General features: G+C 39.2%; 2 protein-coding genes across 2 annotated transcripts; both read right to left on the bottom strand.

Annotated features, from left to right (window-relative positions):
* Window positions 1–4,325: 4,325 nt before the first annotated feature.
* On the bottom strand, window positions 4,326–12,402 carry LOC105938255 (complement C1q subcomponent subunit C). Its single transcript, XM_012879934.3, has 7 exons — window positions 12,281–12,402; window positions 11,827–11,943; window positions 11,664–11,726; window positions 10,009–10,162; window positions 8,644–8,784; window positions 6,604–6,727; window positions 4,326–4,739 (listed from the first exon to the last, which is right to left on the bottom strand). Exons 2-7 carry the CDS (start codon window positions 11,930–11,932, stop codon window positions 4,605–4,607), a joined length of 723 nt encoding a protein of 240 aa, XP_012735388.2. The 5' UTR covers window positions 11,933–11,943; window positions 12,281–12,402; the 3' UTR covers window positions 4,326–4,604.
* A 5,953-nt stretch (window positions 12,403–18,355) lies between these two features.
* On the bottom strand, window positions 18,356–24,331 carry LOC105938253 (complement C1q subcomponent subunit C). The gene is made up of 7 exons (XM_021307256.2): window positions 24,204–24,331; window positions 23,524–23,718; window positions 21,673–21,849; window positions 20,037–20,116; window positions 19,767–19,883; window positions 19,583–19,666; window positions 18,356–18,677 (listed from the first exon to the last, which is right to left on the bottom strand). The coding sequence occupies exons 2-7, from the start codon at window positions 23,684–23,686 to the stop codon at window positions 18,525–18,527; spliced, it is 774 nt and encodes a 257-aa protein (XP_021162931.2). The 5' UTR covers window positions 23,687–23,718; window positions 24,204–24,331; the 3' UTR covers window positions 18,356–18,524.
* Window positions 24,332–25,241: the final 910 nt, after the last annotated feature.

Here is a 25,241-nt window from a genome sequence, read left to right as displayed (position 1 = left end):
ATCCATAGATTAAAGCCTACAGATGCACTTTCAGGTACGGCTCAGTTCTGGGTCCGGTTGGGTGTTCTGATCCATGTAGGACAGACACTTTGTTCCATTAAGACCTTACAGCCCAGTCTGGTCTTTCTCTTTGGTTTAACACAGACATTAGTGTTTAGCCACCTTACTCTGGTACCCTTATATAAAATCCAAGTTAACAATTGCCTCTGGAAGTCACTTAATCTGTAAATATTGTAGCAAATTAAGGGTATGAATACTTTTGAAATGCTCTGTTACTGCGAGTAAGAGCACAACCAAAAATAAATGAATCAATATTAATTTACCTCAGATCTGTTTCCACCCTTCCTTTATTGGATAGTTTAAATAAATGCACAAGGTTTACCTTAGGAATCATATTTAACAAAAATCGCATTTGGCTTTAACTTAATCAGCATTCAATTGTTTAAACTCACAGTGAAAAGTTGTGCCAGGGTACTACACGTAAGCAGATTCTATTTCCTTTTTTTTAATTGCTGCTCAATCCTGTTTAAAACTGTAAATGGTTTCGACCAGAAGCCAACCAGTTGGAATAAATTGTACCTCTTGTTGTCAAGAATGGTGTTCAGTTGTCTGGCCAGAATAATGGCAGAACCTGTTGATGGTGTCCTTGATAAGAGACATTTAATTGAACCTTGTCAGGGGGGTGCAGCTGTTAGCACTGGAGCTTTTTAAGGCTTTACTTTATGCATGCAGAGGTTCTCTCCTGGTACCTCCAGCTTCCTCCCACAGTCCAACAACAAGCATGGTAGTTTGACTGGTCTCTTCAGACTAGTCAAACTACTGGTGTGTGTGTGTGTGTGTGTGTGTGTGTGTGTGTGTGTGTGTATACTTGTAACTGCCGCTGAGTGAGGACTCATTCTTTGTATTGTACCGGCAAAGTGAGGACATTCATGGAAAGTGAGGACAATTTGATGGCCTGCACAGTTTTAGGTCATGAGTTAGGTTTACGACTGAGGAGTAACTGAGGTTTAGATTAGGTTAGGTATGTACTGGTTAGGGTGGGTTTAGGTTATGGGTTATGGCATAAAAAGGGCTAAAAATTAATGGAATACAATGTAAATCGAGGCAAGGTCCTCAACATGGATGTGTGTCTGTGTGTAAATTTAAGGTGGTCCATGAAAGTCTGGCTGCTTGGAAGCCAAGGTTGCAATGAACCCTTTGCACAACACAATAAACATCCCTGCAGAGTCAAGGTAAATATTCTGATGTTGTAATAATTTTCCTCTGGTTTCTTCTACATATTTGTTATGCCTGCCACAGCAAAATATAATATTTAATTTGATTCATGAGGCTCTATACAAAAAAATAGCTTCACATGTCAAGGCAATTTGATGAGAAAGGTGAACTCTAACAAAAATAAAACTAGTTTTGAAGGAAAAAGATACAAATTGGATGCAAATACTGATTAAATTACTACTTAGTTGTAATAAGAACAATATTCCTCCATTCAGAATCTGGTTGAGAAGACAAACCAAGAATTAAAAATGGAAAGAGGATCCGAGAATGAGAAACTGACCGAACAGCAGTTTGACCGGATGCATAAATATTAAAAAAACACGGATGAGTTTGATATTGCTGAGGAAATTGAACAATTTGTGGAACAGATACTGTTGATCATACAGATGGTCAGGTCCTCAGCAACACATTGCCTGGAAACGGTGGCTGAGTTACAGCAAACTAACAGGAAGTTTGGAGAAAAACAGAACAAAATGTTAATTTGGAGGAACGTTGGTTTTATAATCACATCTGTTCTTTAATGCTTCATCATCACTTCTTCATCACGAACACTTTTTACCAACTTCCTGCTGAAATATTTCACTTCTGTATCCACAGATAAAAGATTGCAAAATGACTGTGGTAAACAGAACGCCTGAAACATCAATATTTTTAACAGTAAATAAAATATCAAACATATAGTCCTTTCAGTGCAATATTTTCTATTTGTGAGACTTTCACCCATCTTCTAATTTCTTAAACCACCCCCAATCATGTCAAAATAGATATAGATATATTGCAAAACATTTAAAGAATAAATAAATAACCGTGTGTTCATTGGATTTTGATTGTTTTAATTGAACAGGTCTGATCTGTGTGTCTCTGTGCTCATGGACTTTTGACTGGTCCAGATTGTCCTCCACTTTTTACCCAAGTGACTCCTGAAAATAAACACCATTCCAACCACAGATCCATGAGGATTGAGTAGATGTAAAAAATTTATGCATGACTGCTTACTTCCTTTTTATGCACAAGTAGGCTATCTGTTACTGTTTCTTCATGCAAACAATCCAGGTTTAGAATAAAAATAAATCAATGCCAACAGGATGTGGTGGGACAGAAAGCCAACCAGTTAATTGACCTGTACCAGTTCTGCAAAAGAAGAGTTTTAGATGTCCATCCAGAATAACACTCAAAGCTTATTGAAGGTTACAAAAAGTTGTTGAGGTGCTGCTTGTTGAGGGACATTGAGCTAAATATTAGTGGGAGTGCATGTATATATTTCAAGATTCAGAGCCAAATATTAGTGGGGGTGCATATATATATTGCAAGATTCAAGAAGCTTTATTTGTCAACACGTGTTACAGTGGTGAAATTGCGTTCAGGACATACTCCGGCTTAGGGTACAAACAACATGCAACAAACAGTAAGTACAGGTAATAACATGGCAAACAATGTGTGCAGTTTTTTTGTTCACATTAGGGCATGGAAAAGATAAAACAGTTTGTGTCAGATTCCAAGGGCTCTGATCTCAGTCTCTTAGAGAGTGAGATGAACCCTGTTACATAGATTAGTCGTCCCTCATGATGAAAAACAAGTACGAGGTAATGAGGTATTGTTGTGCAGTGATTTTGAGGCTTCATTTACAGAATGTGCAATTTCATATTCCTGAGAGAAGAGTGTGCATATAGGCAATAACATGGGAGTGATTGTAACATATGGTGTTCATTTGATGGACAAACTGTGGCAGTGACAGTGGAGTGATTGTAACAAAAGATGGGCCACAATCTCCCATCAGGTGGCGATTGCCCTCACAGCTCTGGGGAAGAAGCTGTTTCTAACCTTATTTGCTTTGGCTTTGAGGCTTCTGAAGCATTTACCTGATGGGAGAGGGGCAAACAGCGCATTGCCTGTGTGTGTGAGTGGGATCAGTGGAGATGCATCTGGCCCTTCTTTGGACTCATTCTGAATAAACTAAGACTAGATCTGCTGGCCGAATGTCCCACAATCCCATGCGCTGTTCTCACCACTCGTGTTAGGTCCTTCCTCTCCTGGACTGTGCAGTTCCCATACCATACAGTTATGCTGATCCAAAAAAATACTCTCTATGGTAGCTCTGTAGAAGTTCTTTAGCAGCTTAGGGGGAAGTCCAGACCTTTTCAGTTTCCTGAGGAAGAGGAGCCGTTGTTGGGCCTTCTTCACCAGGTGGGAGGTGTTCACAGTCCAGGAGAGGTCAGAGGAGATGTGGATGTCCAGGAACCTAATGCTGCACCACCACCTCCCTCTGTATTTAGAGAGGAGCGTGTTCAGTCCTCCTGGACCTCATGTAGTCTATTAATACCTCCTTGGTCTTACTGGTCTTCAGGATCAGGTTGTTCCTGGAGCTCCACTGTGTCAGATTGTTGACCTCATCTCTGTAGTGGGACTCATCGTTATTGGAGTTGAGACCCACTACAACGGTATCATCTGCATACAAGTATGTGTAGTTGCATGTAAACTTATATGTATAGTTTTGACCTTGTATAGATTAGTGCCTTGATGCTACCCTAGGGTCCTGCTGTCCTGCCTGTTTTAGGTGTGTGTTTTTTCTCCAGCACACCTGATTAAAATGCATGGATTAACTTTCTCATGTTCTGCAGAAACCTCTGAATTCTCCATCCTCGTGCATCAGGTGTGATGGAGCAGCAGGCCTGAAGGACATGGGTCATTAAACAATGGATAACATTATTTAATAAATAAATTCAATCATATAACTTCTATGCTCATGGTGAATAGATTTGAATGTTTAATCAGAATGGTAGCCTTTTTAGAAATACTCTAATCTCCCTTTATAACTACTGAAAATCACCCACTGCAAGAAAGAGAAAAGGTCTCAGTTGTTTGCAGACAAATAATATGGTGCTCTTCTTCTGACAAACTATTCAGTCCTAAGTGGAATGAGGTCCTTGTCAGAAAAGTGGACTTAAGAAATATCACAGGGATTTGGTTGCACCTCATTGTTCCTAATTTAGAAGTTTGATGACTTGAAATACAAACTTTACCCAGAGATAAAAAAATAAAAGAAATGCAACTTTGGCTTTAGCAGAAAATAATTTTATTGGTGACCTAGAGTTAATACATCCAACTGAATAAATCACTTAAAGCTGAAATGGCAGATACTTTTAAAATTTGACACATCTGATCATTTGCAGCAATTGACATTGCAATTCCCGAATGTCTCAGTTTGGCTTTTCAGTAAAATTGAATAAGAGGACACCTTGTTACAAACACTAACACAAAGAAGAAAAGTAACACACACTTTTACAGAGTCATTATGCTATCAAACTCTAGCAGACCTTCCATCTTACACATCAATAAGGGTGAAGCAGAAACCCAGAGAAGATGCTGTAACCATTCTCGTTCGCTGTCATCCCTCGGTGGTCTTTGGTCTCCAGCCAAACCTCCTGACCCTGTGACACGTAGACTGCCAAACCGCCTGAAGTCACCTGGAACCAGTAAAGGTCTCACTCTTACTGCATGTACATTCACAGTCTATAACTTTACATCTGCACTGGCTCTTTTAGTAAAAACAGTTTAGTTTAGTTTTGCTTTATTTGCATAGAGACAGTGCTATACACTATGTTTGGTGTTTAAATCCTTGCATTAAGTGGCAGTGGTGTTTTCCAACCCTGATCCTCTAGTTAGACTGCCCGAAGGTTTTAGATGTTTCCCAGACACCAAATTGCAATTTAGGACAAATAACCAGTCTTTTGCTAACCTGCAATCATCTGAATCAGGTGAGTTGAAGCAGATAGGCATCTAAGGTCTTGTGCACATATAGCGTCCATATAAATCCTTATAAATCCCCCACATTGTTTTTAAAAATAATATCATGCACACGGCACTGTTTTCAGATGTTTGGTCATCCATACAAACCTGCACATATACACCTCTAAGGATTGATTTAAACATGCCAAACATATAGGGGGCATAGTACCGCAAAACCAAAACTAATGCCAGCCAATCAGAATCTTTAAAAATGACCATGTCGTCCAACAGTATATTGGGGGGGGGGGGGGGGGGGGGGGGAACAGCTCCTTCTTCTTTGCACCTTGGAGCAGTATTGGAGCAGTTGGGCTTGTAAAAAATGTAGCCCAACCAAAGTAAAGTCTCAAAATCAGCACCTCTCTGATAGCATCAATTTTTTCTCCACTGCATGGTCAAGTCAATAACAACAGCCGTGTCTCCCATTAGCGTTTTTTCTTTGCATTTTTAAATATTGCATTAGAAAAAGTTGATGGAAACGTAAAATTTTGAAATAACTTCCTCAGTTTTGTAAAAAAGCTTTTGTGCTTGCTTGATTTTTTTTTCAGATTTTGCAAAAAAAAAAAAAAAAAAAGAAGCAAAACTGGAGATGGAAACACATTTGCCAAATAACTTCAGATGTAACAAACATTTACCTAACATGACTGATCAGCTGTTTCCGCTGTTGTTGCCGTCCTGCCGGATATTCCCATAAAGCACACAGAATTACTTTTAATTTTCAATGTCTCCAGACTGCAAGTAACATCGCCAGTACCAGATGACATGACAGAACAATTATAACTTACCCGACAGCAACACATTCCTGCAAACCTCGCTCCTGTTTTTTACAACAAGTGGAACCATGCAAGTTTTCAACCTAACGTCAACTGCTGATGAAACTACGTCTTGTGTAGCCTGATAAATTCACTCCAAATGGAAATGTGTTAAATTCACATTTTCTTTTTTGTGCCATTTTAAAGAAAATTTTTATGAAAATATGGCTAATGGTCGTACGTGACGTTAGCGTCTCATTATTTGCCCCCTAAACCTGTTTTTCATTGTACACATGCAAACACAACCCAAGTCTCCACTATATATTTTTCAGAAATAATCATCTTTATTAATGTAAAATTCAGTTTTTTTAAAGGTCAAAAAACATAAAAAATTATTTGTTTTCACAGATAACCGGCTACATGTGGACAAGGCCTAAAAAATCTTCAGGGCAGAATCCCTTGAGGAACAAGGTTGAAAAACACTGCCTCATAGTGCCAGGAAAACAGATTCCCCTACGGTATTCCCCTAAACTGGGGGTGCTTTATTCCAGTCCTGGTGGGCATCCTGCAACCTTTAGATGTATTCCTCCTACATCACACCTGTCTCAGAGGTGTGGCTTGTTACTAGGCCCCTGCAGAGCTGCATGACTGAATGCTGATGAGAGAGTTCAGCCATTGGAAAAGTTGCAGGATAGCAGCTCTCAAGGACTGGATTTGGGCACATCTGCCCTTATTATATACTGAATAAAAATGACATGAAACTACACACTGAAGAGTTGCCTCCTGCTCTGACCTGTTTCCTGCGACGAAGATCACAAAAAGATGTCAGCAGATTGTTGTCGAGCTTCATCAGCACGCAGAGTTTTTCCCCCAGAGTAGCGTGAAACACAAAGTAGTACATCCCTGGGACCCGACACCTGCAGCAGAACCATCCAACAGAAATAACGTAGGTCAGAGAGCTTCTTTAATCTCATTTGATTTGTTGTAAATTGCCATAATTGTTCAAAGTTTGTATACGCAGTTTGAAACTGGAGCTTAAAACTCCAACATGACTTTCAGGACATTTTCAGAATGTTTTTTTTTCATCAGAAACCAGCGATGAAAAACAAAAAGCAGGTTTTCCCTATTCAAAAAAAAAAATAAAGGCCAAATGATACACAAAGAGAAACCAAAAACGGGCTGTTTCTAGACTTCCACTCTTCCAACCATCTCACAGTGTGTCTGTAGGTGCCGCTGTTTCGTCTGCAGCTGAAAGTTGTCTTCCCGAGTATTTTTCAGCCAAAAACTAACATAGGTGGACAGCAACGTATGCAATAAATATTTCTAAAATGTTTATGAGTTTAGGCAAGAACACATTTTGATGCATCTTTTAATGCATGTTAGCTTGAAGTATAAAACCCTCCCTCGTGACATATATGGGCCGCGACATCTTTGGGTGAAACATACTTTAGTAGCACAAAATGAGCTGTTCTCGGTGTCAAAATGAATACGGCAAAACAAGATGATTTTTAAGTATTGGCCAGCAACTTTACATTTTTATGATTTGATTTTAAATCGAAAATACCTGCCCGATTATGTAAGATTTTTACCGACCGGTCTTGCTGCTGCCCCACAGACAGCGAATGGGCCAGCTGATATCCCTCTGCATACACACATACCCTTCGTTGGAATTTGATGGTTTCCTATAAGAATATTACTCTCTGAGAGAGAGGCGTCAGGGAGAGAGAGGTGAACAAAACAACCAGTTTCTGCTGGGAAGACAGAGTAGCAACTGGACTTCACTGCCCTGTTTCTAACATAACGGCAAAAATAAAATTCACTGTTATATTGAATTAAACTGCCTGTCCAGCAGAAAGGCTGCAACCTCCCCATCAGTTTTGAGTCCGCCTTCCCTCATGAATTATCGCAACTCCACCTGGTAATATTAGCTGCACCGATATAGACGCTCGTTTTCTCCCGGCTATTATTGATTTCAGTTATTTTCTTGGTTATTTTTGCTGCCTTCTCGCAGAGCAAAGACTCCTTCATTTCAACAGAAAATAGCAAATAAAATGATCCACGGTCGTCTTTGCTTGTTTATACTCCTTGTCCACCGACAGCACGTCTTCATATAGGAGACAGAAAGGAGAAAATGAGTACGGCTGACAACTTTGTCCCCTTTCGGCTTCTGAAATGAGAGATTGCGATGCAACATGACGCCTCACAGTGGGTGCGCTGACACATAAGAATTTATAAACATTCTAAGTTATGATAACGGTTTAAGTTTTGATGTGATGTTATTAGACGTTTGCCAGAATATTTATAAAATCAACACTTGATTTTTGCTAATTAAAAGCCAAATTAGTTACACACTGTCCCTTTAAAAAAACACGCTTTATCCTTTGATGTTGACGTCCATATATGGAAAGAGTAAATGTTTTCCACTTCTTGACAAATTCGTGCCAAAAATTTTATATGTTCCTCTTCATGTGTTTCTTTTCTTCCGTACACCTCAAAGGTGCTCAGACAAAACAGCGCCCCCCACAGTATGAGTTGAGGATGGTGGCAGAATTTGATGGTTGCCTATAAGAATATTACTGTGCATATAATTTAGTTTTTATTGTTTCCAACTTAAAAGGAAAACAAAATCAAATGTTATTACTTTCACTCATTTGAAAGAATTGTGTATATTGAAATTTAATTGTAACATTTTTTAACAGAATGAAAATACCAATATTTTATTACCTGTTTCTCATGAGAACATCTGACAACAATAACAACCTGAACTAATGGCTATGAAAACAAGATCCAATTTGAACAGAAGAAATAACAAATGCTTTGGAGGTTTGGTCACCTGAAGTGTCCCGTTTCTGGATCGTAGTCACTCTGGATGTTAGTTATGACTTTGGTGAACCGAATGACGCTGGCTTTGTCTGGAAACTCTGTGGTCCCTCTGGCCACGCTGAAGGCAGCCTTCTGCTGAGCTGCAGCAGACCTGCAGCCACAGAGAAAACAGGAAAGTTCTGATGCTTAGATATCAACCTTTTTCCAACACAAACAGCCGCGTATCTTATTCCATTTGCAAGTGATGCAACAGTTCTATTATTTTCTTTAGGTTTTATTTAGTTTAGGTGACATGGTTGCTCAAAGTGAGCACATTTCTGGCGGAGGATTGTTCTGGTTAAAAGGTGGTTGATCCACCCCACGGTCACCTTGTGCTTGCTCAGGAAGTGAATATTGCATTCTTCAAGGTTTCCTTAGAAAATAAATATAACAACACTGCATTTCACTGTTATGTGTATGAGTAAATTAAACAGAAGCTGCCTGTAATGAAGTTGGAACCTAAGTGTGATTGTATTCGACTGAACCATATCGAAACTAAATGGACTGAACCGAAGTAGAAGTGATTTATACTTGCCGGTCTTTAAAACTGCCTTTAAATAAGCATAGCTTTGTATTTGCTTTAAATTAAAATTTAAATGCAAATACTAAAATGTAAAGAGATCGGGTAAAGTCAATTTAATGAAAAAATTTCTAAGAGGTATAAATAACCGAAATACTGAAATAAAATACAACCTGGATTAGAGCTATTTAAGTGTTTGGTTATGATTTAAAGAGGATTTTGTGATTCTTTTGATTTCCAGATTTTTTTTACTAATTTATTCTTGTAGTCTTATCTTATGTCTAAAGTTTCTTTTCAAAATTATCTTTCAAGGACAAAATATTGTTGAATATGACAAATTTGCTGCACAGTGGCGCAGTGGGTAGCACTGTTGCCTTGCAGCAAGAAGGTCCTGGGTTCCAGTACACCCCTGGGTCTTTCTGCATGGAGTTTGCATGTTCTCCCTGTGCATGCGTGGGTTCTCTCCGGGTACTCCGGCTTCCTCCCACAGTCCAAAAACATGACTGTTAGGTTAATTGGCTTCTCCAAATTGTCCTTAGGTGTGAATTGTTGTTTGTCCTGTTTGTCTCTCTGTGTTGCCCTGCGACAGACTGGCGACCTGTTCAGGGTGTACCCCGCCTCTCGCCCAGTGAACGCTGGAGATAGGCACCAGCAACCCCCGCGACCCCATGAGGGATTAAGCGGTTTGGAAGATGGATGGATGACAAATTTGTCTTTTTTGAATATCTCATTTGAATATTTAAGCTAATTCTCCATAGAAGGCGCTAGAACCTTAACATTTGTCTCTGTGTGCTTTCATGCATTCATGCATTTTACCCAGCTTCTCCTGGCTCCCCTGGAGGCCCGGGAATCCCTGAAATGCCTGGTTCTCCTGGCTCCCCTGACTGACCTCGTTTGCCAGCATGTCCCAACAGCCCCGGTTCACCTTTCAGGCCCTTCTGAGGCCCGTGGCCACCGCGCCATTCTGCTCCTGATAAACAACAGATTCTGTATCTTAATTTTTTCTTCAGTAGACCTGCTCCCTTTATTAACAGATTTTACAAAAACAAAAACATTAAGAATAAAAATTACACAAATACAATAAACTAAGAACCAAAAGTGACAACAGTTTTTTTTTTTTTACTGTTTTGGTTTCTAACAGATTTTTTAAAACGTTTTTAAATTTAATAAAATGAGTTTTTGCCAACCCAGATTTGTTAACAGAAATGAATGAAGAATTATTTTCTATTCCTAATAAAAAAAAGTTTCCGTTTTAACTTTGAAACAACTAAATATCTGCATGGTTATGTATTCAGCTCCCATACCACTAAAAAAATCCTGTGCACCCAGATGCTTTCAGAAAACACCAGATTATTAAACAGTAGTGCAAATTAATTTTGGTGTAAAGCTGTGCTCTGAAGTTCCTCAGAGGTTCTTTGGAGAACCTTAGCAAACAACCAGCTTCATGGAGATCAAGAAACACAGCAGACGGGTCAGGAAGAAATCTCTGGTTCAGTTCAAATCCAGTACAGTCCTGAAGGAAAACCTGCTAGAGGCTGCGGAAGACCTGAGACTGGGTGGAGGTCCACTTTCCAGCAGGAAACCGCTTTGAACATCCAACCAGAGCTAGAATTGCCTACTCAAAGTCCAGAGCTAAATCCTGCTGAGAATCTGTGGCAAGACTTTTAAAACTAATGCTTACAGACACTCCCAATCCAATCTGGCCAACCTTGAGCAGTTTTAAACAGAAAAATGGGAAAAAACTCTCTGGCATTGGTAGAAACAGATGGTGGAAATATTCCCCAAACACAACTTATAGTCTCTACAAACTATTCACTCCAGGGCTGATTACAAATCCATGCAACATTTTTCTGATTTCATTTACAAAATTAACTGAAAATCATAAATTATTTTCATCCCACTTCATATTTATGCCATGTTTGTCCATCCCATAAAATTATGATAGACATAATTTTATAGACATTATTCTGAATCCATTCTCACACACATTGTTGAAACTCCCACACACGCTACTGAAATACTCTGGGTCCTCATTAAGAAATGCTTATTCCGTTGCCTCTTTTTAGGCTTCCTCCAAATGAGCTGGCATTATTTTTATGTGTCTGCTGAAATAAACTGAAAACATTTCAGTAGTCTGTGTGAGAGCATTTCAGTGGTGTGTATAAAAGTGTTTCAGTAGTGTGTGTGAGTGCAAATTCAGGATAATGTCCCTCACTGTCCCTCGTTTAAATTCCCATAAAATACATTGAAATGTGTGGATTTAATGTAAAAACATGAGAAAATGTTCAAGGGGAATCACGATTTTTGCAAAGCACCAGATTTAGCCTGTTTTGCTAATTTCTATGAAACGTAAATTAATGGCTAAAAGTGAACATTATGAAACATGATGACATCATTGCACCACATTAAAAAGAATCTGACAGGGAAACATGACTGTGGAAAACCTTTGTGTCCCTTCTTATTCTGAGTACCTGGATCTCCTTTTTCTCCTTTCTCTCCATCACGACCATCTCTACCAGGAACTCCGGGAATACCTGAGTTCAGTCACATGGATCAGTGAAACGTCACAGTCCCCACCGCCCAGAAAAAACAATACACCGAAATGTACAACTGCACACAGACAAACTTGCTAACCTGGAAGTCCTGGCATTCCTGTTGATGGACACGTCTCCATGGCGACCAGCGGGGGTACAGCCAATGAGAGCAGAGCTCCGGTTAGGAGAAAACGCTGGAAAAGCATGATGGGGGGGCCTGATGAGGAGAGGAGGCAACAAGGATTAGGCAAACAGGTGCAAACGAGATAAAATAAAACTGGATGAGAAGAAGAGGAGTAAAAATCTAATTAAGTCAGAGAAGATCGAAACGAGGAGAAAAAAATTATCAGAGGACATTCAGGAATGGCAGGGAAAAGATGAAAAGGACATTAAGGAAAAATTCCCTGACAAAACAAAGACGGCTTATCTGAAAGTTTGAAATTTAAGTCGTCATAACATAGTGGAGAAAACCAGGAAGTCATATTGATGATCAACCCCTTCTGACACAAAAAGTTAGTTACTTAGCTTAAATGTATTAAAGATGTAAAACTTACCGAGGAGGTTAGTGAGGTAACTGGAGCAAAAAGCAAACTGAAGAGTAGCTCTGAGTCCCGCGGCGGCCGGACGAGGAAGTCAGCTAGAAGTGGTGTGAGAAAAGATTTCTGCATTTCTGGGAGGTCACTGACGGCCGCAGGGATCCAGAGAATATAGTCACAGCAGCAAACCCAGAAACTTCGTAGGCACACTAAACGGACTGAACTTTGACGATAGTTTTAACAAATACAGCTAAATATTCAGAATGAAATGTCAGATTTGGACGTAGAGTAGACAAAAATTACTACTACTTCAACATGTTTTTACAAGTAAAAGTAAAAAGTAGTCAGCCAAGAAATTACTCAAGCGTGGAAAAGTATTCAGTAAGAAGGCTACTCAGGTACTGAGTAACTAATCATAACAGTTTATGTTTTAATATTTAAAAATTATGTAATCAGACAGACAAAAATATAAGGTTAAGTGGAAATCCTGTTTTATTAAAGACAAAAATGTACAAAAAAATAATATTATTGCAAAATAATAAATTTAGGCAGAAAACACACTTATAAAAAAACATCTCAACATTAAACTTAAAAGCAATACTTAAAGCAGTTAATGTATGTACAGTATGTTAGAACATTGAAAAGTACTTTTAATGACAATATCTACTGTTTACTGTACGTTCATCTGACCTCCAAATGGCTCAATGAGCTCAGCAGGTAGAAAAAAACATTTACACAACAAAGTTTATGTACAAATAAGAAGTCTCACTTTAATATAAACTGTAGGTTTTTGTCTCTCTGGTGCCTTTTTGGTTAAAATAATTATGTTCTTTATTCATGAAGTTACTTCTAGCAGGTAGAGTAGACAGAACTTTTACTCAAGTAAGAATATGACTCAAGTAAAAAAGTACAGTGCAGTAAAACTACTCCTCAAAGTAAATATTGTTCAAAACGTTACTCAAGTAAATGTAACTAGTTACCCTGACTACTCTGGGTATAGATATAGATAAGTGGTGGGAAGGAAGATGATCTGTTTTGCAGGGAGCTGACCTTGATAGAACCACAAGAGGAGGCTAGCGTAAACTGCCAAAAATCCCACTTTGATTTCATACGGCAAATCTCTGTCTCCCTCCTGTTTCTTTTTTATTTAAAGAACATTAAAGAGCAAAGCCATGTACAATGCAGATGACTCTTCCTGTGGCTCTACGGTTCCCCAGGAGTGAATGCTGCTTGTCGGGACTTTGATGCAATCAACTGGTTTCCTTATATAGGACATTTTTGACCAATCTGTATAATCTGACCCAATCTGTATAATATGATTGAACTTGACTTTATAAAGTGCCTTGAGATGACATGTTTCATGATTTGGCGCTATATAAATAAAATTGAATTGAATTGAATTGAATGCCTAAACTGCGACATGTGAATTCATGCATTTGCATCATCACGCTCAGATTATTGTAATGCGCCATCTTCAGTCTCGCGCCTTCAAACAGTGCAAAATGCTGCAGCCAGACGTTTGATTTGTTCCAGAAAGCGAGAACATATTTTAGAGTTCAGTTGTTCCACATACCAGATTAAAGACAAAGGGGGATCGGGTTTTTCAATCTGTGGCACCAAAGCTGAGGAACAATCTACCTCTGCAGCTACGTTTAGATGACTCTGTGGAATCTTTTAAGAAGCAGTTAAAAATGTTCTTTTTCAAACAGGCCTTTTGTTGAATGTTTAATTTTATCGTTATTTTATCTTATTTTTATTATTTTATTTCATTGTTGTTTTATTGGATTTCTGTACAGCGCTTGGTGATTGCTTTGTCTGTGAAAGACGCTTAAGAAATAAAAAGGCCTGTGATTACATTTGTCACTGTGTATGTAGTGACAAATGTATTTGACTTTTCACCCACACCTTGATAATAATACTGATGAGCTTCTCAGTGTGTTTAAATCTCTTTTGAAAAAGAAAAATATTTTCTTATCTGTTCAAAACCCAACTATACAGAACAATCTGGTTCTGCACATCAAACTGTTTTTTTTCTTCTCAGTGAGGCTCTGCCAGCTTCGGACTGACTCTGGTTCAGTTTTATTTATATGGAAAAACAGAAGCTTCTGAAGGATTGAGAAACACCGGAGCTCCGCTATGAAGACAGAGAAAGGGTCATCTGAGGATGGACCACCACATTCCAGAAAGAGGATGTAAAAAAACCCAACTGGTTTCGTTTCCTTCATCTTTAACAGCAGCACACAAACATTGTCTGGAGAGAAGGACGAACAGCATCAGACATGGAGGGATGGTCATCTTTTATAAAACAGAAGGGAAGATAAATTTATCTGTCGTGCTACCAAATATTGTTCCAAAATACACCCAGAGCATGCTTGCATTAAACACATAGCTTTGTCTATGATATTTCTTTTTCTGAAACTCCTTGAAGCCTTCATCATCCCTTTAAGAGCGTGTGAAGGTCTCTTTGTTTTTCTACTTTATTTCTATTGTTTCTTTTTTTTAACAGTAATTTTTTGTGTGGCACTAGTGGCCTTTATAGGAGAGCATGCTGACAGAAAATGGGGCTGAAAGAGAGGGAGAAGACATGCAACAAACACTGAATTCAAACTCAGCGCTTTATTCTACCAACTTTTTACCAAAACTGCAAGTTCTTAAAAAATGAAAAATAACTCTCTGAAGGGGGCGGAGCTTGGGTCCTGGGTCTGCGTTTGTGATTTGGTTGGGAGGATGTTATGACTGTAATATTAACCTACATGGCTAGAGTGCAAAAAGAAGGAAAACTGTGATGTTGAACTTTTTATTGAGCCTTTTTTTTCTATCATCTATATACGTCTATCGACCAATATGTATTGTTATTTAATAATCGTCCAGCGCTATGGGTTTTATGATCTACCTCTGCGCCCCCACCACATCCCTTGTTACAGTATTTTCAACAATATTGAGAAAATAAAAAGAACATAAAAACAGAGGAGGTGCATATGTGATCTGGCCTGGTAACACCTGGTTATTCCCCAGAATGAGCTGGAGTCTCTGGGAAGAGGGATGTCGAGGTTTCTCTCCTGAACCTGGTGCCCCCGCTACTCAATCTTGGATAAGCGGCAGACGGTGGATGGATGGACAGACGAGTGGGTTGAAAGATGATTTTATGCATCTAAGTGTTATTCCCTGGTATCCTTTCCAAGTTGTTTTTCTTCTTCCCACTACCAAAAAAAAACTACGGCAGCGAGAACTTAATTCTGCTCACCATAAAGCGGGACTTTCCCGTTTTTTTGTACTGCAACTGTTTTCCTCTGGATAAATAAAGCATCTTGAATCTTGAAATGCCTTTGCAGGTCTGGTAGGGAAAGCCCACCTCGTTCCATAGGAATCTGTAATGTTTTTGTACCTGTGACCCTTCCATATAAAACCCCAGAGCATTCTGGTCTACATGGTATGAAGGCTTCTTATTTACCCTCCTGTTTCCTTCAGGTCATATTGACCCTAAAAGCAGAATTTTTTTTTTTCCATCTTGAAATTTGATGACTTTTCCTAGACTGACCCCAAAAAAGTATACATTTTTACCTTTATTCTTATTACCTTGTAAGCTGTACAAAAAGTTACAAATATCGTCTTTGGATCATTTTGACCCAACAGTCATTTGGCATTGAAATCACAGTAGAGTCAATTACACACGACAGTGACAGCCATCCCTTTGGCTTTGGCAGCCAAGGGGATGGCATCATAGATGAGGGTGTCTAGAAATGTAAAAATATTGCCAGCTGGTCAATATGTGTGCAGTTTTTCTTGTGTTTCATTGCTCAACAGGTTCTAGAAATCCTTTTTTCAAGCAAGGCAACTCTGATTCAGAAGAGGGGGAGATATCAGAAGAAGGTTTATTATTATTTTTCTTTGTTATTGTTCACTGGCACAGAAAAGACTTATTGGGGGGAATAAAAATTCATTAAAATGTACTAGCTTTACAGTTCGGCGACTTTAATTTATTGAAGTACTACACAGATATTGCTCACCGCGACAAAACTAACCCCCTACACAAAAACTAAAATTATTAACAGTCTCATTGACGCGAGTGGTGGTATCTACTGAATAAATGTAGTGTTTCTGCCATGTGGAGAGGGAAAATTCAGGCATTCACTCTATTTGTGGTGAATGGCAAGTTGTCCCTTCGGGCAAAAATATATTTGGTGTTTTAAATACAATTAAACTGCTTTATAGTGGCGGTTTAGTGAAGCACACAGGGTGTATATAGAATACGAGGACCACAGCATGGTTAACTCACCAAGTTTCTCCAGATACAAAAATTTGGGCTTTTTTAGATGTTTCACAGGCCCAACATGGAAAAATTATATACAGCAGGTTCTGTAATGTCCGTCAACATGTTGCTGCGCTCAGAATATATGAAGGGATTCAGTAATAAACAGTGTTGGAGATTTTGTGATTATAGAGACTGAAGCTTTTCCCTCACGCCCTGATGGAACCAGAAGGTACCCTGGATGGTCCGGGCCTCAGGTCCACACAGAAAGCACACAACTAGATTTCATTAGCGGCAGATATAAACCTGTTCATTTGTACGTCAACAGCTTGTGCCTCAGGAAATTCTGGTTACATTTGAGAAATACGCAGTAATGTCCCTGGATAGACAGGGAAGCTTATATTCAAGCCAGACACGGTGTTAAGTTTTTAAAAAAGTTTATTAATGAAAACTTGGAGACTGTCAGGGAACCTCTGCAGGAGCAAGCTGGAGACCAATGCATTTCAATGTTATTTATATAGCGCCAATTCATGAAACATGTCATCTCAAGGTTCTTTCCAAAGTCAGACTCCATCAGATCCTCCAGGTTGGTGAGAAAGTTTCCTCTCTAAGGAAACCCAGCAGGTTGCATCAAGTCTCTCCAAGCAGCATTCACTCCTCCTGAAAGAGCGTAGAGCCACAGTGGACAGTCGTCTGCATTGTTGATGGCTTTGCAGCAATCCCTCATACTGAGCATGCATGGAGCGACAGTGGAGAGGAAAACTCCCCTTTAACAGGGAGGAGAACCTCCAGCAGAACCAGAACCAGGCTCAGTGTGAACGCTCATCTGCCTCCACCCACTGGGGCTTAGAGAAGACAGAGCAGAGACACAGAAAGCTCAGAAGCTCACATTGACCCAGGAGTACTTTCTATGTTAGAGAAGACAGAGCAGAGACACAGAAAGCTCAGAAGCTCACATTGACCCAGGAGTACTTTCTATGTTAGAGAAGACAGAGCAGAGACACAGAAAGCACAGAAGCTCACATTGACCCAGGAGTACTTTCTATGTTAGAGAAGACAGAGCAGAGACACAGAAAGCACAGAAGCTCACATTGACCCAGGAATCTCCAGGAACCAGGACCTTGGTTTCTTCAAGAAGAAATCTTTATTTGTCATTGTACAGTCCAATGGAATGTGTCTTCTGCATTTAACCATTCCTTAGGGATGGCTTATTGACTGCCGAGGCGGTAGGCAGGATAGCAGAGGCTATAGGTCAGAGTCCGGGAAACAGGCTTAAGTCCAGGCGCTGCTTTTTAGAAATAAAAGCTACATTTGGAGAGCCTTAGAATAAAGATTATAAAACCACATAACCGTAGGTAGAGGAAAAAAATTAGACCAGCAATCATCCCAATGTTCCCTGAAGTGAATATGTGGTTTATTGGTTGGCAGTTTACTTTTGTTTCCATGCTGTTATTTTATTTTATTTTATTTCTTACTTCAGTTTATATTTAAAATCCTTTCTCTCTTTTTAGACTCGTTAGCCAATTTGTATTTTTGCTATAACATTGCTTGGTGGTAGTCTTGTAAAACTGCTGTGTCGCTGTTTCTTATATAGGCACATAAAAAAATTTGATTATGTGAAAAGTCAAAGAAGGTATTGGCCGGTTTATTGCTTGGCGCTGCAACACGGATCTAAAAAATGTGTAATTAACAGACTTTACAGCATACTGAGGGAGTGGTGCAATCGATTGGATCAGGTACGATGAAGCAGATCTAAAACACGTCATGGGGGGGGGGGGTCTGAGATTGTCTGGTAGAGTTATACTCATTGCAAGCTGATCATGACATTAAAACATACCTTCAGACTCAGAGTCATTATTTAATGAAATGGACTCAGAAACACTGAGGTACATCCACAATGTTTAGCATAAGAGTAAACGTTCAACAAACTACACCGTTAAACAGTCGTTTGTCCAACACACGAACAGAAAGCAGAGACTGGCGAACCTTGCAGAGTCGGGGCTCAACTACAATTTATTCTTGATTTGAGAAGATCAGGAAGCCGTTGAAGAAGATCTGTTTTTCTGCAGTGTTTCGCGCAGCAGATTCTGTCAGCGAGTTTCTGACGGACTCCAGCCAGACTGTCTGTCCCACTATCAGCTCCAAGACCACGCCACCGGACAGCACCTGGAAGACGACACATCACGGCTTTTAGAGGAAAAACTGCGCTACACCTCTCTGCTGTTGATAGAGTCCTTAAAGGGCAAACATCATGAAAATCCTGATAACGAAGAATAGAGCAAAAATGTCCTTTATAGTCGCTCAGTGCAGGAAATTAAGTGCAGTGGGAGCAAAGAGACATGCAAAAGGAGGCATGCACATACCTATAACTATTAAAAATAATAGAATATACGAAATATGAGGTAGGCGAATATTTACAACATCAGAAATAATCACTGTGAATCAATTTTGCATAATTGCAAAGAGATGTGCAACAGAATAGGTTAACTTTCTAGGTTTTCTAGGTTTTTATTGTAAGTGAGACACTAAAAATGAGGAAAATGGTGACCATATATTTTATATTTAATTCCTTTAAGCAGGTATTAAACACTTTTCAATAAGCCCCAGTTTCTTGTATGAAAAATGTTTTTTTTATTGGTCTGATGCAATATTCTAATCTCAAACGTTGTGTTTTTAATAGCTGGAGGTGGAAAAAAATCATGAATAACAGAAATAAAGGCTCTAAAACATAATCTGTGTCATTCCATATGATGTATATTCCTTTGTGAATTGCTGAAATAAATAAACTTTTCTCTCTCTCTCTCTTTATGCATATATATATATATATATATATATATATATATATATATATATATATATATATATATATATATATATATATATATATAAAACTGGATGATTGAATTGAACTGACTTCATAAAATGCCCTAAGAAGATGAGTTGTGAACTGTTGCTTGCTGTATATATATAAAAAACTATATTGAATTCTATGCAACTGTGTTAAAAAGTTGTTTACAAGGACCACTTAGGTCAGTTTTTAAGCATCTTTTGACAAATGATGGTATACTCACATGTTCTTGGTTCCTGGTGTTCTCATCACAGAACACTTGCCGCTCCTCTTCGTCTTTTCTGACCAAACTCAGGCACATGCTGACCTACAAACACGAGCAGATATTTGACAACAGTTTAATATGTTTTATGTTTTTTATTCCGATATAACTAAAGGTGACGACGAGGAACCGGGTGGAGAGATACCTTGGCAACAGCGTGGAAGGTGAAGTAATAAAAACCAGGCACTCTGCAGGTGAAGATGCCGGTGGCTATGTTGAAATCATCGTACTTGTTGACGACGGCAGTCTGAAAAGTTACTTTCTGGCAGAGACAAAGAAGACTTTAGGTTCAGTTAGGTCTGGAAATCTAAACAAATTAGAATAATCAGGAAGACCTGAACCCGTCAGCAGGAGATTTTTACAGTAAGTTGTTAAATGTGTCACTTAGATCATGTTTGATGGCTGTGAGACGAACCTGGCCGAAAGCTGGATAAGTGTTGCTGGTCCTGATCACAGAGAAAGCTGAATGAGCCTGCTGATTGGACGAGAGTTTCCCTGAAAGCCCAGACAAACACACAGACACATTTAATAAACTAAATACAGACGTATTAACACAGACGTGATGCTAACTGACCAACTATGTCACGATCCTGAGCTGCTTGGGTTTATAATTTTCTGTATTTTTTTGTCTTATAATCAATCCATTCACCTTCTCTTTTGTTTAGATTATCTTCTAGTTTCCTGGTAATTCTGTTTTCCATAAACTTTGAGTTATTTGTGCTTGGTTCCTATCATGTTTTGTTTTTATCGGTCAGATTTCTCTTGTTATCCCTGTTCCACCTGTGGATGTAGCCAATCGGGATCCTTTCACCTGCGTCATGCCTTATGTATGCTGGTCAGTTTCATTCAAGCCTCACAGGTGAATGCTCTCCTTCTCTGTTGGCGCCTCTCCATCGTGGTTTGCTGGGAACTTTTCAAAGACCGGGCCAAGGTCAGTCCCCTCGCTGCTTTTCCTTCCACCTCTTTGGCCTCTGGTCGTCGTCGCCGGAGCTCGCCAAAGCACTGAGGTGGCAAACACCTGGTCTGGGCTCAGTGCGGTGGGAGATCGGACTTCCACACAGCCTTCTGTTTCCTGGACACGACCTGGACTGATCTCTCTCTCTCTGATTCCAGCCTCTGCCCTCCTGCCTGTGGCCTGCTGCAGACGGCTGCTCTCTGACGGTTTAAAGCGTAACACTGTGTCTGGTTCTGTCAGTCGGGGCGTTACACTCCAGGCATAATTAACCACACAATCTGTTAAAACGATCTGAATTTCATGTACGTAAAAGTCTTGCATCATTGCATGTCCATCTAGCATTACAAATGCTGCAGAACTCTTAGTTTCTAAATGCATTCTTGCACAAATGTCCTTTTGCACAATCAAATTCTGTACATACAAATGGTTTTTAAAAATACTCACCTGTACACTGTGACTTTCTCCTGCATTGTTTACATTTCAATTGTTTTACTTTTAAATCACTGCTGCACCTTATACTGTAATTAGATTTTTACTGCAATTTACAAGCTGTATGCAATGAAATTTCGTTCTGTACGCATTCTGTGCATACAAAATGACAAATAAAGTTGTCTAAGTCTAAGTCTAAGTAGAAGAAGAAAAAGTGTGAAGTTTCCTGAGAAACAAGCCTAACAGGAGAGCTAATAAACTTTTTATTACTGTATCTGCCTCAGGTTTATGTGCACAGGGCTGCAGTGTTTCAGTTTAATCTCTCTGGAAATCACAGCTTTTGCATCCATGATGAAGGAGCGGGCGTCAAAACGAATTGCCCTGATTGCCATTTCCTCATTTATTGTAGTGTGATTATAGTTGTTCTGGCATTTACTCTCATAATAAATCAGCAGTTTCTGCTCTATAGTCTTTGAGAGCAGACCCAAAGCCTGTCGCTTTTAATTTGCTATATTTTAATCATGTAAAGCACTTTGCATTGTCCCTGTACTGAATTGTGCTATATAAATAAATTTGCCTTGCCTTGCCTTGCCTTGCCTAGACCTGTTTGCCATCAGCACCACCATGGCGTTCAGTGGACCGTAGGGGGTAAAATCGTCATGTTTACCGGAGTCGATGTTTTTCCCTGGTGGGCCGGGTGGACCAGGCGGGCCGTCCTTTCCCGATGCTCCCACTTCTCCACGGTAACCTTTAGGACCAATCGGACCTGGAGGGCCCGGGCTCCCTCTGTCCCCTTTCAGCCTGTGCAGCACGCTCGGATCCACTGGGCCATCCACGCTGACAGCTGAGGACAAAATCATAAACCCATGAACGCTAATTTTCTACAAAAACACAATTCAAACACACCCAGATTTGTTTTTACACTCATCTTGTGTTTAGCCATTAAGTTGTTTGTTCTGATTTATTTAAAGGAAACAACTGGACCAATGTTGAGCAAAGATTGGACGCCAAAAACTAAAAGCAGTTTGAAGATCAGACATTCTTCTGTGTCGCCTATAGCAGAGCTGGACAATTCTAGTCCTGGAGAGCTACTATCCTCCATCTGTTTCTGGAGGATAAATGTGAGATTAAAAGATCACGTGACGTCATTAACACCTTCTCCAGTGCTTCAGGTTTGATCTTGAACATAAATAAATGTGAATTACTTTCTATTAAAGCTCCTTTAACAGACCAATTTCTTAACATCCCTATATCTGGGGATCACAGTCATTCAACATGAAAGTCTAAGATTCTTGAAAAGTTGGAGCCAAATTATTAAAATTATGTGTTGTCATTTCTGCTTTAACTTTCTGCTCTGTCTCTTTTTTCTTCATAGTAGGTACACCTGGTCTGGCGTTCTGTTAACTGTGACATCATCCAGAGAAGACGGCTCACCCGCTACTACCATCTAATGTAGAACAGATTACTAGATCAATGTGTGCTTCTGTGCTTTTTTGTTTCTCTTGTTGTGTCTCTGTTCTGTCTTCTCTAACCCCAGTCGGTGGAGGCAGATGACCGTTCATACTGAGCCCGGTTCTGCCGGAGGTTTTCCTTCCCGTTAATGGGTGGTTTTTCTTCCCACTGTCGCTTCATGCTTGCTCAGTATGAGGGATTGCAGCAAAGCCATGTACAATGCAGACGACTCTCCCTGTGGCTCTACGGTTCCCCAGGAGTGAATGCTGCTTGTCGGGACTTTGATGCAATCAACTGGTTTCCTTATATAGGACATTTTTGACCAATCTGTATAATCTGACCCAATCTGTATAATATGATTGAACTTGACTTTGTAAAGTGCCTTGAGATGACATGTTTCATGATTTGGCGCTATATAAATAAAATTGAATTGAAAATAGTTGAGCAAAGATATAACCTGTGGCTTCTTTTAGGAAAATCCTTATTAGGATGCAGATTAAAAGCTGTAGAATAGCAGCTCTCAGGCCTTGTCTCTGGTCTACTCATTTCTGCAGGGTCATGTTTTGTGGGAAGGGTCTCTATCTCCAGCAGTCACTGGGTTGGGTCAGACATGCACACACACACATTTATACCAAAGGACAATTTAGATACCAGTTAATAAACCATTCAGGTTTTGGGTCTGTGGGAGGAAGCTGGAGTACCTGGAGACAACCTGTGGCCCATGAACCCCAGGCCAAGATTTGAACCCAGACACGTTTTTGCTGCGAGGCAGTGGTGCTACCAAATGCTCCGCTGTGCAGACCCTGAAGTTAAGACACATCTGCAGAATAAATTTCTGCTGTGGCTGTAGAGCAAACTAAAGCAAATCATTAAAGTCTCAACTTTGGGTGGCTTGGTTCAGCGACAGCCGTTTGTCTAAAAGCACATAAAGATACGAGATGTTCTCAAACTTAGAGACCTTCGTATCATCGATGTTAGTGTTGATCCTGATAAAATGACACATCTAAATATGCGTTTAGCTGACAGTTTTAAACCCATCTTTGGATTTTAAGCAGGATGACATTACCTGGCTCTCCCTTCTGCCCTTTCATCCCAGCCAGTCCGTCCCGTCCAGCGGATCCGGCCTCTCCGGGGTGACCGTCCGTCCCCTTACAGTTCACATTACATTGGACGGCTGACAGCAGCGACGCCACAGCGACCAGAACCGCAAACCCGTAAAAAGCTCCCATGGCCCGAAACGCTGGAGAGAAAGAACGACGAGCTGAAGACGATGACGGCGGGAGTCAAACGCAACGCAGACAAAAAAAAATCAGGAAGGACAACGAGAAGTTCGGATTTTATGTAAAACTTTAACAAAATATGCATCTACTACACAAAATAAGGTTACACTACTTTTGATTTAGGACTTTAACTTCATCTAACAAAATCAGTTCATGTGAACTATAAAAAACAAAAGAAATTAGCCAATAATAATTAAACGTCCTCAACTTTCTATTTATGTTGTATTAAATATTAATTAACAATTAACAGTAAATAAATATCACCTTTAGAAGAATTTAAGATTTTAACACAGTGTGTTAGTGCAGAGAAAATCTCAAAATCAGATAAATTTTTTCATTCCAGTTACTTTATTAAAAACAACTAGCAGTGGTGTTTGAGGTGGATAAAAACTAATAAAAAAATGTTAAATCCAGTTCTGTGCTCCTTTTTTCAGCTCTTTTTAATAATCAGGAGAAACGATCTTACCAGTGGAGTCTGTCCAGGTTTCAGGGAACGGCTGAGTTTTCCTTTTTATTGACGTAAATCAGATTTGCTGACTTACTGAGATCTGGAGACGCGCAGCCCAGCGACACAGAGAAGACCTCACCAGGAAGGAAATGAAACCCAGAACGATCCAGGGAAGCTGCTTTAACATCTGCAGTCAGATTTACTTTAAATAAACCTTTAATTGCTGCACTCCTGAATTTATACTCCTCAATTATATTAATTTTAAAGTTCTGAAAGTTTTCCAGCCTAAACCTCAGATAAAAATGGGACTAACAACCAACTTAAAATCAATGTAATCAATGTTATTTGTGCACTGAAGGAAAAGCAAAGTTCAGACTTACAATTAAAGCAATCTAACATTGGTTTAACATATGAAATAATACAAATCTGACATATCTTTAAAGTTATCAAAAGGCAGCAAAATGGGAAAAAAACACCATCTTTAACAATTTATTTTTATTTATTTATTTAACATTTATTTAACCAAGAAAAGTCTCATTGAGGTTTAAAAATCTCTTTTATAAGAGCGTTACAACATTTATCCACACATACAAAATAAACAATTACAAACCAGTGAAAGTATCAAATACCAAGTCTATCTTATCTTATCTTAAATGTCAGAAATAACAGATTTTACAATATAATGAAATATTAACATTGTTGATATAATTAAAAATGAGCATAAATCGTTTATAAATTCCAGAGTAAATGTGAGATATTTTAAGTCTTTTATTAAACTAATAAACATACCGTGATGCATTACTTCGGGTCTTGCAAGCTTGCAAAAGAGTGAATTTTAGAGCTGTGGTGTCCCCGTGTGGTCATTAACGTAATAGAAGTAAAACTCAGTTTAATTTATGAGAAATGACCAACATCCCATAACGGAGCCACGCTGAGTTATCCTTCTCCTTAGCAGCAAGTCCCCATTTTTTATAATAATTCATTAAGGCTATATAACATAATAAGTTTTGCTGAATCAAATCACCAGAAATGTATATACTATGTTAATTAGCAACA

The sequence above is a fragment of the Fundulus heteroclitus genome, chromosome 20 (assembly GCF_011125445.2).
Source record: "Fundulus heteroclitus isolate FHET01 chromosome 20, MU-UCD_Fhet_4.1, whole genome shotgun sequence".
NCBI lineage: Eukaryota > Metazoa > Chordata > Actinopteri > Cyprinodontiformes > Fundulidae > Fundulus > Fundulus heteroclitus.
The sequence above is the reverse complement of the archived record's forward strand: the minus strand, read 5'-3'. Positions and strand labels throughout refer to the sequence as shown.

Coding starts and splice junctions, on each gene's coding strand:
- LOC105938255 (XM_012879934.3), bottom strand. CDS start 11,932: ATGCTTTTCCAGCGTTTTCTCCTAACCGGAGCTCTGCTCTCATTGGCT. Junction 11,727..11,826: donor AGGAATGCCAGGACTTCCAG/GTTAGCAAGTTT, acceptor GACTGAACTCAG/GTATTCCCGGAGTTCCTGGT. Junction 4,740..6,603: donor ATCTTCGTCGCAGGAAACAG/GTCAGAGCAGGA, acceptor TACTGGTTCCAG/GTGACTTCAGGCGGTTTGGC.
- LOC105938253 (XM_021307256.2), bottom strand. CDS start 23,686: ATGGGAGCTTTTTACGGGTTTGCGGTTCTGGTCGCTGTGGCGTCGCTG. Junction 21,850..23,523: donor AGGGCAGAAGGGAGAGCCAG/GTAATGTCATCC, acceptor TTTTGTCCTCAG/CTGTCAGCGTGGATGGCCCA. Junction 20,117..21,672: donor AGGGAAAAACATCGACTCCG/GTAAACATGACG, acceptor CTGGGCTTTCAG/GGAAACTCTCGTCCAATCAG.